Source organism: Myotis yumanensis, unplaced genomic scaffold, assembly GCF_028538775.1.
Source record: "Myotis yumanensis isolate MYYU_CA2020_CCGP unplaced genomic scaffold, mMyoYum1.0.hap1 SCAF_6, whole genome shotgun sequence".
In the NCBI taxonomy this organism is placed as follows: Eukaryota; Metazoa; Chordata; class Mammalia; order Chiroptera; family Vespertilionidae; genus Myotis; species Myotis yumanensis.
In genome coordinates this window covers 83,023,608-83,040,569 of record NW_027223757.1, presented here as the reverse complement: position 1 = coordinate 83,040,569, position 16,962 = coordinate 83,023,608, and the positions used below count along the sequence as shown (strand labels likewise).

The window sequence follows — 16,962 nt, the reverse complement described above, 5'->3', positions numbered from 1 at the left end:
TTACCATAGCTAAGATTTGGAAACAGCCTAAGTGCCCATCAGTAGATGAATGGATTAGAAAACTGTGGTACATCTACACAATGGAATACTATGCTGCTGTAAAAAAGAAGGAATTCTTACCACTTGCAACAGCATGGATGGAACTGGAGAGCATTATGCTAAGTGAAATCAGCCAGTCAATGAAAGAAAAATATCACATGATCTCACTCATTTATGGATAATAAAGACCATTATAAACTGATGAACAAAAATAGATACAGAGGCAGAGCAGCATCGAATAGACTGTCAAACTACAGCGGGAAGGCCGGGGCGGGTTGGGGGGGTGGGGGCGGGTAAGAGATCAACCAAAGGACTTATATGCATGCATATAAGCATAACCAATGGACACAAGACACTGGGGGGTAGGGGAGGCCAGGGGAAGGTCAAGGGGGGGGGGGGGAAAGAGACATATGTAATACTCTTTGTAATACTTTAAGCAATAAACAAAATTAAAAAATAAATAAATGGGAATACAGGAAAGAAAGAACTAATCAATAAAAACCAATATGCCAAAAACAGTACAGGCATTCCTTGGAGCTATTTTGGGTTTGGTTCTAGACCACCACAGGAGAGCGAGTATCACCAAAAGTCAGTTGTAATTTTGCTGGTGGAGGGTCTTGCCTTCAATATGTACAAAACACATCTATGGAGTCCTTCAATATATAAAAAACACATCTATAAAGTACAATAAAGTAAGGGCAAGAAAATGAGGTATGCCTGTACTGTTACAATTGGTTGGGTAGGGATAGTTTACAAGGGTCTCTACTGTACTCACATGAGGGGCAGGCAACTGATGTTCACATTCCGCCCCTCCTTCTCTGCTCTAGCAGCTACACAGTGCAAAGCATTATTGCTACTTTCTCCTTTCCTCCAATTAACATGACTTTAATCATTGTTTCTTCTATCATTTCAACTAATTCCCAAGGTGAAGAACTCACAATTCTTTATACAATGAGTGGTATTCCCAAAGCAAATCATGTTGTGATTTTGTAGAGAATTATTTCCGAAGTCATACAGAGTACAGAATGATGCCTCACTAAAAGCATTTCATCAGTTTACTGATTAATGCTGGAGTTAAGTTTCTGTGTAACCTACTGTTATTTTACTTCTTCAAATCAATTTCAAATTATTGGCTTCATACGAGTCAAGTTATAGATACTCTACGTTAGATTATCACATTTATATGTACATCAGACAAGCATTCTAGATTCAGAATGACATGTTGCAAAGTCAAGATCTCTATGTTTTATAAATATAAACTAGTTGTTCATGGGCACTTTAGTTTACAAACGGAATTTTACATTGGAGGTAAGTTAGCTTAGCTATTCTGTATGAATATTTAGGTCTCACTCAATGTCTACTGTAGAGGCAGCTCATATGCCTCCTTTCCTCTTAGGAGCTGCAGCTTGCAGCCTAGGTAGCAGAATGTTCCTAGTGCTGTATAAAGTATCACCTCAGGAAGTGGCCTCAGGGACTGAGAATCAGCACTCCAACATCAGGGACTGAGCATCAGCACCCCCAACATCAGGGACTGAGCACCAGCACCCCAACATCAGGAGCACCTCCATTTGGTAGTGAAGGTATGTGAAAGCCAGGGCAGGGTGGCCACACTGTCAGCATAAATGGTCTGCAAAGCTATCCCACTTTAAAGAGAATTTTTAACTTAAAAAGGCAGATATATAGAAACTGTGTCTAAAATGGAATAGGCATACTTATTCTCTAAGGCCGGGAAAATTCTTATAGCTCTAGCCAACCTTTCAAGGTAGGTCCTTCCTGAGGAGTAATAACACTGGGTGCCCCTTCCTGGTGGAGTTCTTTACCCCGGGCTGTTGATTTAAGCCATCTGCTCTGGCAGTGGCCAAGTAAACCTTGTAGGTCATGGCTTATTTGTTCTGTTTTCCAGATCTATTTAAATTAAGCATTTACAAATGGTATCATTAGTTTTAAAAGCATATTGGTTATATATTTATTAAGTAAAAATTAGCTTAAACTCTATATATTATACTTATGTGTGTATGTATAATATTATACATAGATATTCTGCTTTAGTGTAATAAAGCAGAAGTACATAAAAAAAGGAAACGGTAAATTCTACTATTCCTCAGTCACAAATCAAACCTCACTTTCTGAAAATCAAATCGATTCCTTATAATAAGAGGATTTGGAGATAGTTCTATTAACATGAATAAAGATTTTTTTTTTAAAAAAAGGGCCACAAGATGAGCATTTAATTAACACACACACACACACACACACACACACACACACACACACACACACACACTTTAGGCTATTGAAATATAGTCTTTAATTCTCTATTTAAAAACAAACACAACACACACTGATTACAAGCTTTAAAACCATTTGAAGATGTGAAAGACTGTCTGCATTTCAGCCTACTTCAAAGCCAGTAAAGAAATCATTTCTTCTTCTTCCAACTCAAAGTATGTTTAGGAGCAGGAGGACATCTGATAGAAGTGGTATTGCCAATCTAACCAATTTTAAAATATAAAGTGCTTCTAGCAATATTTGGATACATATAATTTGACAAAAATGTTTTATAAACCTAAGCTTTGAAAAATAGAAAATATAAGCTCCAACAAAAAAGCATAATTTGTGATTGAAAGAAAATAATATTTTGTAGAAAAAAATTGTCCTTCCAAAAAGAGACAAAAATGACTAACTTTTATTTCCCAAGAGAATTATGCCACTTTTATACAACAAAATTACAGTCACCACAAATTGCTTTCAACAATTCCATTGCTTCTTCATTTGACCACTTGAAAATCAAAATTCTTTCAGATTATAAATATAACTTTTTATAACTCTGTTATTACGTACTGTGAATGGGGAAAGGGGGCCAATCTTGTGGCCGTAGCGCCGAATGGCCTCTCTGATGTGGCAGGGCTGGATGGCATCGCTGTGAGCCTCAACACCACAGGCCGCAGTGCTCTGCAACAGAAAAACACATAAATTGTTACTAAATCAAAAACACACAACAGAACTACAGTGTATAAAATATGAAAATAAACTTTTATAAAAATGGACATTTTTTTCCCTTAGGATGCACATCACTGCTGCCATACACTACATCTAAAAAAATTCCATGAACAAGTCAAAGATGACTTGCACATGACCCCTTCTGAGCAGACCTACCAAATGCAATAGCTATGCTCACGATATTTCGCCTAGGCCCACGTCAAGGTACAGGAGAATGCAGCCACTTGCGCGCACGTGGAGTCTCAGCGGCTTGCTGAAAGAACCACAGGAAGCTATTTTTTTTTTTTAACATTCAAACATATAAATGTTTCTCTGGAACTTGTGCATATTTCTGAAATAACTTAAAGTTCATCAATTTTAAAATGAAAAAATTGCTACATATTTATTTCTAATATGAGGACTGTCATAAAAGATCATTTCAACTTGGTGCTAATTTCTAGGTGTTCCTCGGGGCAAAAGCAAAATAAAATAAAAATATTCTATTTTAGTCTGTCTCAACTGTAAAAAATAGTACAAAAAGACGAGAGAAAGACTATTTGCAATGAGAATATGGATACCAAGTCAAGAAATGTATATAATATGATTAAAAAAATTTAAATGCACAATAGGGACATGATAGTCTCACGGTTCAGTCGCAGGCTCCAGCTTCCCAACCAGTTGGGTCTGTATCCTGTCAGTTACCAACTCTGTCAAGTTATGTAATATCTCTGCACTTCAGTTTCCTTGTTGCAAAACTGGGATAATTACTATAATTGTTTTATAGTATATTGGATACCAGATGTCATCAACATTAAAGAATCAAGAGAAGGAAGCGGTAGCTTGTATATTACTATAAATATGGTCTAGAAATCATTTGTAGTCACATAATGAAGAGTATTTGTTTTTCTGATAATTACTACAATTACCACTCTCATAACTCCTCGTAAGGATATAACTAATACCACCTCCATGTACAGTAATTTGGCAAAATCTTATCAGCCTGACCAGTGTGGCTCAATGGTTGAGCATCAAACCATGAACCAGGGGGTCATAGTTCGATTTCTGGTCAGGGTACATGCCCAGGTTGCAGGTTCGATCCCCAGTAGTGGGGGTGTAGGAGGCAGTGGATTGATGATTTTCTCCCATCACTGATGTTTCTATCTCTCTCTCCCTCTAAAATCAATTAAAACATATTCTTAAAAAAACCTTACCAAAATGAAAAAGCACAACTATTTTTGATCCAGTAATTTCACATATAAGAATTTATCCAACAGATATATCACACCAGTATAAAATAATATACATATGGTATAAGGATCTTCACTGGATTGATGAACTAAATCTTTATTAATGAGGAAACACTGAAATAAATTATATGTTTTCAATGAAACAGAAACCACCAAAAAGAATGAGGCAGTTGCAGACAGTTTCCTACAGAGCTCTGTACATATTCTATCTCTAAGATTTATTGTGTGAAACAATGCAACATATACAACTAGGTGGTACCATGTTACCAATTGTTTAAAAAAAAAAGCAAAACAGGGCTAAACATGATATAGTCATAAAAGCATAGAGCATTTCTGCAAGGGTACACCAAAACTCAGTAATAGCGCTTGACTCTTGGAGGGTAAATGTGTGGCTCGAGAACAGGGGTTAGAGGAGAAACTTTTCAGTGTATATCCTTCTGTACTTCAAAAACACACTTTCTGTACCTTGTGCATGCTTTTCCTATTACAAACTAGTAAAATAATTTAAAAATTCCTACAAAACGAGAGCATCTGCTAATTATCCAAGCTGAATCTGAAATAAGACTTAAAATTTCAAACAAAATACATCTTGATTATTTTTACTATTTTCACAAGATTTGAAATAAGCCAAATAGAAATTTACTCTAGGGTACCTTTCTCAATTTCAATCCAACAATATCCTAAATAACATATCTGCTATGCCCACAATAACATGGATTAAGTTATATAACAACACAGGTTAAACCCTCACTTTGGCACTGATATAGAAGTGCACAGGGTTTTTATTGAGTGCTTTCTCAATTCTTATTCCAAATACTTTGTTTCAGTTGGACTATATTAGAATAATGCAATTATCAGGTGCCTGACTAAAATAAAGACACTTTTGAGAGTTCATTTGGCTCCAAAATGTGAACAAGACTAATATTCAGAGGTGGAAAAAAGTAGATTTACAGTTGTAATTTAAATAAATAACACAATAATCACATCTAAGAAAAGACAAAAAGGGTAATTAACCGTACTTCCGATACGCTTCCCATTGGCTAATCAGGGCGATATGCAAATTAACTGCCAACAAAGATGGTGGCCAGCAGCCACACAGCTGAAGCAAACATGAGGCTTGCTTGCTCCAGTGATGGAGGAAGCCAAGGTTCCCCGCCTGCCATGGCCCGGCTCTGAGCTCCAGAAGCAACAATGTTTCAATTATAGAAGCTAAACAAACCCCAGATACCTGCTTTCAGCAGGCCGTGGCCTCAGAGTTGGGAGTGCCAGTGACGGCAACAATGTTTCAATTATAGAAGGTAAATAAATCCCAGAATAAAAAGAGAAAGAAAAAAAGGAGAGGCTGGGAGCTTCAGTCGCCCGCCAGCCTGAAAACGGCCCTCAGCCCCTCACCCAGACTGGCTAGGCACCCCAGTGGGGACCTGCACCCTAAAGGGGTTGTGGCCAGCCTGAAAACAGCCATTAGCCCCTCATCCAGGCTGGCCAGGTACCCCAGTGGGGACACCCACCCTGAAGGGGGTGTGACCAGCTGCAAACAGCCATCAGCCCCTCACCCAGGCTGGCCAGGCACCCAAGCGGGAGCCCCACCCTGATCCAGGACACCCTTCAAGGCAAACCAGCCGGCCCCAACTTTTGCACCAGGCCTCTATCCTATATAGTAAAAGGGTAATATGAAAACTGACCCTAACAGCAGAAAGACTGGGAATGACTGGTCACTATGACACACACTGACCACCACGGGGCAGACGCTCAATGCAGAAGCTGCCCTCTGGTGGTCAGTGCGCTCCCACATGGGGGAGCTCTGCTCAGCCACAAGCCAGGCTGATGGCTGCCAGTACATCGGGTGGTGGTGGGAGCCTCTCCTGCCTCCTCAGCAGCGCTAAGGATGTCTGACTGCAGCTTAGGTCTGCTCTCCACTGGCAAGTGGACATCCCCTGAGGGCTGCCGGGCTGCCAGAGGGATGTCTGACTGCCAGCTTAGGCCCAATCCCTTGGGGAGCAGGCCTAAGCCAGCAAGTGGTCATCCCCCGAGGGGTCCCAGACTGCAAGGGGGCACAGGCTGTGCACTGGGCTTCTAGTCCTATATAATAAAAACCTAATATGCAAATTGACTGAATGGTGGAATGACCAGTTGAGACATGAAAAGTGCCAACATCCTGCACATGAAGTGGGGTGGGAAGTCCTTCCTGTGCGTTCCTGTATGGCTTCTCCATTCTCCCTGCAAAGTGAATTTATTTTTCATTTCTTTTTTCCCGGGTCCATGGAGAGTTTACTCTTTCTATACTTTCCAAAACAAGTTTGGTTTTGGTATAGAGCACTTAGTCAAAATCTCTCAGAACCTCCGCATGGCAATCAGATAGAATTTGCGAAAAATGAAGTAGGAAGCATAATTAGAAACTACCTGTGACTCCTACATGTATGATATGAAGACAGTTATGTCAGCCTGGTTGAGTCATGTCATCTATGCTAAAAAGATGAAGTTGACTTATATAAAAATAAAAATACTGAGTTTTGTGAAAAATGTCTTTAGATTTCCATTTTGCCAATTTCAGGTTTACCTACTATACATCAGAAACTGCAAACATTAGCATAAAGTTACCATGTACACTTCTACATTATACTGACTTGCCCACTGGACTCTTTGGAAGGAAATCTTTAAATCACAAATGTTTATTCCCAGTATTGTTTCCACTTCAACACATATCTTTACATTTTCTGTCAACATCCAGTCTCTCACCAAGGTACTTATAACTGTTCAAATTCCAAATTCATACCAAGTTTAGAATTTTTAATTTAGAAGTGATTCTAGCACTTTTGCAATGTTCTTCAAAATGTTTTCAGAAGAACTAGCATTACATTTATATATTTATAAATAAATATTTTTAAAATCTTATATATGCTGAAAACACATATAAAGAGTATTAAATTTTTGCATCATGTTTTCTATTCAGATTGTGCCCATATTGTAGAATATTCTTTACATTTTCAAAACTGAACCCCTGTGTTTGACAAAATACTGATTGCCATAATCTCTGTGGGGACTAACTCTTTATTTCTTTGCGTAAAGTACAAGCTACTGGTAAAGTTCTTCATTAAGTCAGGTCCTCTTCCTCTTGGCTGCATTCCTAGTCTATTCTTGTATTCCTCTATTGCATTTCTATTTATGTCTCTTCATCCAGAAATTGATGCTGGGTAATGGAGGCTGAAGTCCTATATATTTCCTGGATTTTTTTTTTTTTTTTTAACAATAACCCACAACCGTCGGACCAACTATTTTCCTGGATTTGAGTATTGTCCTTTTACTGGTCCTTTCTGTCTTGCATCAAATAAAATCTCTTGCTGTTTGAACGCTCATTTGTGGTACAAGAAGTTATATTGAAATTTCTGTTGCCCCTGAATCTCTTTTAATGTCTATACCTGTCCTGACTCTTCTTTTCCAACTTAAAAGTTGTTGGCAAGGAAAAATATCCTATATATCCTATCCTTGTTCAGTCTTCCCCTTGCCAGAGTAATCCAATGTTTAAGAAGGACCTGGAATCTCAGATAATTGCCTCTTAGTCTTTCCCCACCCAAATGGTGGCTAGATCTTTTGTTACACTTGAAATATTAAGTCTTACAAGGGAGTAACACATATCTCAGATGAGAGCAAATGAAAGGTTAGTACTACTATTAATAATACTTCTGTCACTCACTGACCACAGAGGTTGACATATAATCTGACTGGCCAGGCGAGTCTTTCTCCTCAGATCTCTGTGCTTAGAGGGGATTTCTTTTCAGAGGAAAGTGGGCCATTCTTTGCTCAAAGGTTACAGTATATAATGTAGTTAATTTATTCTGTTCAACTGATTTTGGGTGGTGGGCACATGGTGAAATATAGAGATCTTATAACATAAAAACCCACACCTGAAACCTATATGATCATGTTGACCAATGTCACACCAATAAATTTATTATAAAATATAATAAGTTTAATTGAGATGTTAATTTTTTAAACTGCAGTTCTATATAACTAGGAAAAACTTTTCTTTAACAAAAGAAATTAAAAGAAGTAATGGGGAAGAGAAGAGAGCATCACTGAATTCGAGGATTTATACATTATTAAATCCGGAAGGAACACAAAATATCATCTATTCTAAACTTTCCCAACTTTTATCCCCTTTTATAGATGAGAGAGTGAAGATAAGGAATGTGCTCAAGATTATAATGATAGCCCTAGACGGTTGGCTCAGTGGATAGAGCGTCGGCCTGTGGACTGGAGGGTGCCAGGTTCGATTCCGGGCAAAGGCACATGCCTGGGTTGCAGACTTGATCCCCAGTAGGGGACAAGCAGGAGGCAGCCAATCAATGATTCTCATCATTGATGTTTCTATCTTTCTATCCCTCTCCCTTCCTCTCTAAAATCAATAAAAATATATATTAAAAAAAAGATTATAATGATAGAATCAGAATACAGCTATACATAAAATCTCTTGGCTTCTAGTACACAAAGTTGATATATAACAGAGGCTTTATTATTTTATGTACAATAAATTTTACCATGTTACCACCATAGCTGAAGTTTAGAGTGAGTTAAAATATAGCAACACTGTATACATGTAGAAAGATGTGAATGAGTAAATAGAGAAATAAAGAATAGCTTTGAAGTGAGACATTATTCATTTTGATGCCAGTAATTTTGAATTTAGGGAAATTTAGACATGCACTTGTCTAATACTTCATTCAGGAAACCTTTGCTGTAAAATAGCTCCAATTCAATAACTTGCAACAAGATTTGGAGTGAAATGTTTAAATATTTAAGAGAAAAAAAATTTCAAAAATATTCATACTTATAAAGAATTATTTTTTGTATATGTAATTACCAGGTTAATTACAACTTCTTACATACTTTTTAAAGTAAGTCAATGAAAGCGCCGAATCCTAGCCACTAGACCACCAGGAACTCTAAAGTAAGTCAATGAAAGAAGTTTTTTAGGGAACATTTTTTCAGATTTCCCCTTAATAAATAAGCAGTGAGCTGTGTCATTTTGCAAATGAAAGTGGAAACTGGATGAGGTGGAAATTTAAATTTACTTATTATCAATTATGAAATTACTAGAGGCCCGATGCACAAAATTCATGCACAGGTAGGGTCCCCAGGCGTGGCCAGCAATCAGGGCTGATCTGTGGGGTGACCGGGGGCAATTGGGGCTCCCTGCTGTCACCTGCCTTGGCCAGACTGGTGCCGCCACTTGCCGGCCCCGCCCCCCACCACTGCTGCCCCACTGCTGCTGGTTGGATCCCTCTGTGGGGCAACTGGCAGTGTGATCAGGGCCCCCCGCCTCACACCCACCTTGGCTGACCTGGGGCCTGTGGGCTGGGGGCAGCTCCTGCATTGAGCGTCGCCCCCTGGTGGTCAATGTGCGTCATAGCGACCAGTTGTTCCGCCTTTCGGTGGATTTGCATATTAGGCTTTTATTATATAGCATATTTTGGCCTGGTTCCACTACTTGCATTGGCAAATGGCTCTTATTGTACCAACCTAGTTGTAGATGAGAGTATAAACTTTGGACAAATTATAAAAAAACAAATACCTGAAAGTAATAGAGATTGATCAAAATTAGGTGGAAAGTGGAAAGGGTGTGTAAGAAGAATGAAATGGCAATGAGATGAGTTTTCTGTTTTTAATGTTTTAGCCTAAGGGCAGACTCCAGTCAGTATAGTGAGGCACACAAACTTAGCAGCTCAATACCTATAAAGTGAATAAGGAAATCCCAAAAAGGACAGAATCAAGAATCAGTGTATAAACTACCCAACTCTTCGACTAATCCCTAAACCATTCCTGTATGATACCGAATCCAAGAAACCCTGCTAAAGCTAAATGAAGAGAGATTCTAGCTGTTGCCATGGAAGAGGAATTTGAAGTTTAAGGAGCTGAATCTAGTAAATTGCCTGCTTAACACCCAGCAAGGAGAACTTTCTTCTTAGGAATATAACAGAATCTGAAATCTCTACAATGTTTTACTCATAATGTCCAGGATATAATTCAAAATTATTAAACATGCAACAATCTAAGAAAGTGTGACTTATTCACTGAAGACTAAAAGAATTCATATATTTAATTTATCATATAAGAATTTTAAAGCAGTTAATATAACTTCATTCAAGGATATAAAATAAAATAAACCTGTAACAAATGACAAATAAAACATAAGGCTAGATAAACAGAAACTATAAAAAACTCAAATGGAAAATATAAAACTATCAGAAATAAAACATTACTGGATGGATGTAACATCAGATTGGAGCTGACAGAAGAGTCAGGACATAAAGCAAGAACAATAGAATTTATCCAACTTAAAGAATAGAGAGAAAAGATTGAAAGAAAAATTAAACAGTCTCAGGTACCTGTGGAACAGTATCAAAGTAACAAATATGTACTTGGAGTCTCAAAAGTGAAGAATAGAAAGAATAAGGCAGAAAAAATATCTGAAGAAACAAATGCTGAAAATTCCCCTAAATTGGTTAAAGACATAAATCAATATTGAAGAAGCTCAGTGAACTCTAAGCAGGACAAATTCAAAGCAAACCATGTATATGTATATCACGGTCAAACTGCTAGAAACCAAATTTATAGATAAAATCCTGAAAGCATCCAAAGAAAAATAACACCTTACATACACAGAAGCACAGTACAAAATCTACAGGCATATAATTACACATAATAAATGCCAGAAAATAGTGGAATTATAGCATTAAAGGCCTCAAAATAAAACTGCCAATCCAGAATTCTATATCCAGTGAAAACATCTTCCAGGAATAAAAGAGAAGTAAAGATATTTCCAGAAAGATGAAAACTAAGAGAAACCATTACCAGCCAACCTGCACTATTAGAAATGCTAAATAAAATCTAGTAGAACAACAACAACAAAATGATATCAGAAGAAAATTCTGATAATAAAAAAGAAATGAAAAACAGTGGAAATGGTCGATGTTAAGGTCTCTTTTTCCTCTTAGTTTTACTGAAATACATTTGATTATTTAAGGCAAAAAATAGTATTATGGCTTATAACATATGTAGATGTAAGTTGTTTGACAATTATAGCTTAAAGAGCAAGAGTAAAGTAATGGACCTATACAAATAGTCTTATATTATACATGAGTAAAGTAGCACAATAACAATTCCAAGTACATGGAAAACTTAAGAATGTATACTAGAAAAAATGATGTAAGGAGACATCACTAAGACATCAGTAGATAAGTTCAAAAAATTTTTAAAAGAAGACACAATGAACCCAAAAGAAGATAGGAAAGGAAAACAGAGAAACAGAAACAGGGAGAACAAGCAGAAAAAAAAAGAGAAAAATAGTTGATCTCTATCCAACCATTTCAATAAATACATTAAATATCATGGAATTAAAGACTATAATTAAAAGATACACAAAGGAAAAATAAGAAAAAGCAAGACTCAATTATTTATTGTCTACAAGAGATGTATTTTAAATATTAAAGATAAAGCTATAATGAAAGGAAATGGATAGAAAAACATATCTATGTATATAAAAGGCTAAGCGACCATCTGACCAGCTGGTAGGTATGATGCACACTGACCACCTGGGGGCAGATGCTCAACGCAGGAGCTGCTGAGCTGTGGTGACTTGGCAGCGGTAGTTCTCAGGTGACATACCCCAGAGCCAGAGAGGAGGGAGCCCGATTCCTCACAGGGCTGTGCTATTCCACCTTCAGCCATGGGTTATGTTGTTGCTGGGGCACTGTTGGCCCCAAATCTGGTTTACTGCCAAGCTGCGGTGACCATAGACACCCTTTGAGCTGCAGTGCTGCCCCAGATGCGCTGGCCAGGTAGGGACCACAGGAGGTTGGCTCCAGGGTGTGTCCAGCCCATCTCACCCAGTCCCACCCCGCCAGCCACCTTCTAATTAATTTCCTTTCAATATGCACAAATGCATGCACTGGGCCACTAGTCTATATATATAAAAGGTTAATATGGAAAGTGTTCCTGTGGGAGTTCGACTGGGAGACCGGGAGTTCTATCGCTCGCTATGACGTGCGCTGACCACCAGGGGGTGGAGCGGAATGGAGGCCCCGATTGGCCCTGATCGCCAGCCAGGCCTAGGGACTCTACCCGTGCACGAATTTTGTGCACCCGGCCTCTAGTATCATATAAATAGCATAATAAGGCTGTAATGGCCAAAAACTGGAAACAGACTAAATGTTTACCAAAATAGAGTTCAGAATGAATAGTATTTATAAAAGAGAGATTTTATAAATATAAATAAGTGGGGAGATATGCCATGTTCATGGATTATAATACATACTTGGTATTGTTAAGACATTCAGATCCCCAAATTGAGTAAGCATTCAATCTAATCCCTTTCAATTATTTCATATTATATTTTATTTTTTTCTATCACCATTTATCCCTTCTATGCTCTCTCCCCCCTACATCTATTTGCCTCCCCTTTGCAAATACCACATTGTTGTCAATGTTCAGAGTTCTCTCTCCTTTTCTGCTCAATTCCTCTACCCCCCAACACCACCTCACAGCCTGCCACTGCCAACACCAGAGCTGTCTGCCTGCTCTCTATCCCTTTCAAAATCCCACTAGGCCTTTCTTTCTCTTTTCCCTTCCTGCCTTTGTCTCTCTCCCTCCCTTTCTCTCTCTCTCATTCTTTTTGATAGAAACTAACAAGTTGATTCTAAATTTACATTCATGCAAAGGGCACAGAAAATCAATATTAAACCTGAAAAACAAAGTTTGAGAACTTACACTACCAAACTTTAAGTCTTATTAAACAGCTATAGGAATCAAGAAAGATGATACTGACAAAAGGATTGACAAATCAATGAAACAAAACTGAAATTCTAGAAATAAATCCACATAGATAGGTAGTCATGGATTATCAACAAAGCTACCAAAGCAATCCAATGGGAGAGAAGTGTCTTCAACAAATGGTTCTGCAATAACTAGATATCCATATGTGAAAAAGCTAACTTGGCCTCAATTCATACAATATGCAAAAGTTAATCTGACTTGATTAATAGAACTAAATATAAAAATTAAGCTATAAAATTTCCAGAAGAAAACATAAGAGAACATCATCATGGTTTGGGAGTAGCTAAAGATTTCTTAGGACACAGAAAGCAATAAAAATAAAATAAAGAATTGGATAAATTAAACTTCATCAGAAGTTCAAAACTTCCGCTCATCAATATACACAAAGTCTTGTTACATAGGATACATAAAGAACTTCTACCAGTTGGTAATAAAAGATAACTCATCCTCAAAAATACTGTGTAAAGGATTTGAAGAGACTCTTCCCTGAGGAATGTGTATGAATGGCCAATCAGCACATGAAAAAAATGCTCACCATCATTACTCACTTGGGAAATGCAAATTCAAATTATAATGACATACTATTAAGTATCCATTAGAAAGGTTAAAAGTAAAAACAATGACAATGCCAAATGTTGATGAGCACATGGAGCAACTGGAACTCTCAGATATTGCTGGTAGAGGTAAAAATGATAGAACTATTTTGGAAAAAAAAGTCTTTCTTAAAAATTGAACATAAACCTACTCTGTGACCCAGTAATTTCATTCTTAGCTACTTACATAAGAGGAAAAAAAGCATTTTTCCATGAGGACTTGCACAATGTTCATTACAGGTTTATTCATAATACCTTAAAAACTGGAAACAGACTAAATGTTTACCAAAATGAGAATGAGTAGACTGATATATTCATACAAGGGGACATTACTCAACAATAAAGAGAAATACATTATACTTCTACTGAAAAATATAAATTTCAAAAATATCCTGAGTGAAAGAAATTTCACACAAAAGGTATACACACTATCTGAAGTTTAGAACAGAAAAAAATTCATCTGTGATGGAAAAAATCAATCAGACCAGTCATTCCCTTTTCGAGAAAGATGGCAAACACTGACTGGCAGGAGGCATGAAAAAATTTTCTGAACTGGTGGTACTGTTTTATACTGTTGAAAGGGCCTAGAAAACAACAGTCTTATATATTTGTCAAAATTCATCAAGTGGCATATTTAAGAACTAAGTGGTTCACTGTGTATATGTTTTACCTTTAAAAAAGAACCATAAACAAATTATACATAATGAAGTATTTAGGCATGAAGCGTATTGATGTCTGCAGCTGTCTTTGCAATGCATCAAAAAAATCGAACTGACGGATAGATAAAGGAACAATCAGATGCATAGATATAGTAATTGTAAATATATAGTTAACATAGTAAATATAGTAAAATATTAATTGTAGAATCTAGATGGCAGATATATGGTATTCATTCTACAAGTCTTTCAACTTTTGTATGTTTGAAAATTTTAAAATAAAATGTTAAAATTTCCAGTATCTTGCTTTATCCAGAAGAAAGCTGTTCAAGTTTGAGTAGAAGTCATTAAGTATGATTAAGTATAAATTGGCTGCTTCTGAAAATTTGAATTATGAGACAAACAGCACATTTTCCCTATCTCTGAAAAGACTCAACAAGGCTTTTCTCTCAAAAATAGAAAGAGAGAAAAAAATCACTGACCTTTTTTCTTTTTCTTTGCTTGGTTTTTGCTGAGTCTTGTCCAGCACTCCCATTCCCGAGGGATCCTGCTGTGGCTTTCCCTGCATGCTGTGGTCCAGAGGATGGAGCTGTTGGTGTAGGAGGAGGTGTATTCTCAGGGGAGTCTGGATAGGACTTCATGCAAGATCCCTGCCCAAAGAGATGTGGCTGTGAAATCAAGTGACCAGGACTTCTCCTAACATTTGATTTTGTTTAGTATCTCATGAATTTAACACTAGTTGAAGCTTACAAATATACAAACACAACTTACTATCACCAAGTTCACAGGAATGGTGCCTCCATCTTGCCCCTAAAGGGTCTAAATATCTTCATGTATAATTTGTCTAATCATTTAGATATAATCAGGAGTCCTCAGATACAGCTTCTAAACTTCCTGTGGACTTTGTCAGATATAGACATTTCTACCTGGAAGTTTTGTTAGCGTTTAAAACTTACATGTTTCAAAAGGAACCTCTAAACTTTCCCCCCAAAACTGGGCACCTTTCAGACATTTTTTTGTATCAGTGTTGACCAGCCCTGTCCCAGTGTCTCAGGGTCACTGTAGAGACCTCGCTGGTTCCTCCCACATCTAATTCCTTCCTTCTCTCAGAAACCCCTCATCTATCTGGTTTCATTGGCTATGACTGTAAGTCTATTCTCTCTGCTATGTAGAAGTACTTCAAACATTTAAAAATCATTATACTTCACAGCCTTTTCTACAGGTCAAACACCTCTGGTTCCTTCAACCACTGGCACATGTTTTCAGGTTCCTTCACTCCCTGTTCACTCTCCTTAGACATCCTCCACTGTGTGTCAACCTCCACCCTATAAGATGGTGCCTAAACACTAAATCCAAACAAAGCAAGCTTCCTTACTGTAACATCATAATATCGGCTCCTAAGAAATTTATAGGCAAATAAGAGTCTCTTTTTTACATATGGTATTAATAACCTGTCATTCTATCAACCATACATACTAACCATACTATCTACTCGCTACACTTCTCTATAATTTAAAAAAAATTACGCTAAACTTTGTAAAATGTTTTGCTGAAATTCAGATATTGGTTTCTTTGATCTGCATGCCTAGGAACATTACCAAACAGGAAGGATAAAGCTAATCTGGCATAAGGTGTCCTTAGGAAAAACAAGATAGCTCCTAAAAATCATTGCTTCCTGTGCATAAGCCATATGCTAGAAAAAAAATCTAGAAAATTAACTTGAATTACTATTAAACTTGCTAATTTAATATGAGAAACCCAAACTGAAATAGCTCAGTTCTTTATAACACTTAATGCTTAAGAAATGATAATCATTAAGATAGAATGCATTTTGTATTAACTTCATGCCTTAAGTTTCCAATTCCAATTCACTGTACATAGCACCTCCACTTGGATTTTCTTCAGACACCTATTTGAGCCAACAAATCTTCAACATTTCCTTCCTTAATAGCTAAGTGTCTAAGGCCTTAATTTTCTAATCTGACTTTCTACTACCCCTCCCCAGTGAGTCCTTTCCTTGAATATTTTAATCAGAGATTTTTCTTTCTTTGTACAATTATACTGATGCTGCCTCTGAGGCCGAGTATTCTCTCCACTTTTACTGTCTCATCAAAGTCCTATCTCTCCTTCAACACCCAGCTTCCTCTTTGAAGTCTTCTTTGATTATAATTAGGAAGTGATTTTTACCTTCACTCTGTCTATGCCACGCATTTGGAAATTAGTATATGCCATCTTGAACTGTGTGTGCTTGCTCATTTCTTTCCTTGTTTGTTTACCTCCCTGAATAGAGATCATATCAGTCTCCAGAGTTCCCGTTTGCATCCAAAGAGGTTAAGTCCTTAAAGCTGGCCCTGATATTGGTTGCTGATTTGTAATGGTGATGAGTAAGACTCTGACTTTGGAGTGGCCATTCTCTTTGCGTTTAGTGAGGTGACCAGCGCTCTGAATACTCCCAGTCCCCCTGAATGTTCATTTTGACTACCAGTCACCTAGGAGGATGGGTGTCTGATGGGCAAGAGGAAAGTTTGGGGTTTGTACTAACATATGTAGTCAGGATGCTTTCTGAAACTCCTGATTGCACCTCCCAGAGAGCCCAGGAGCCCAGCACACATAGACCAT

The 16,962-nt window shown here is 37.5% G+C and overlaps 1 protein-coding gene across 5 annotated transcripts in view; it reads right to left on the bottom strand.

The window, feature by feature from the left end:
• Positions 1–16,962, bottom strand: part of SUPT3H (SPT3 homolog, SAGA and STAGA complex component) — a 478,084-nt gene that overhangs the window by 92,653 nt on the left and 368,469 nt on the right. For 3 of the 5 annotated variants that reach the window (XM_070418489.1, XM_070418491.1, XM_070418488.1), the window contains exons 10-11: positions 14,826–14,993; positions 2,881–2,991 (exon numbers count right to left, since the gene is read on the bottom strand). In XM_070418489.1, the coding sequence (XP_070274590.1) occupies positions 2,881–2,991; positions 14,826–14,993 (279 nt within the window). Of the gene's footprint in view, positions 1–2,826; positions 2,992–14,825; positions 14,994–16,962 lie in introns of those variants that run through there. The other 2 variants (XM_070418486.1, XM_070418487.1) reach the window with 2 other exon arrangements.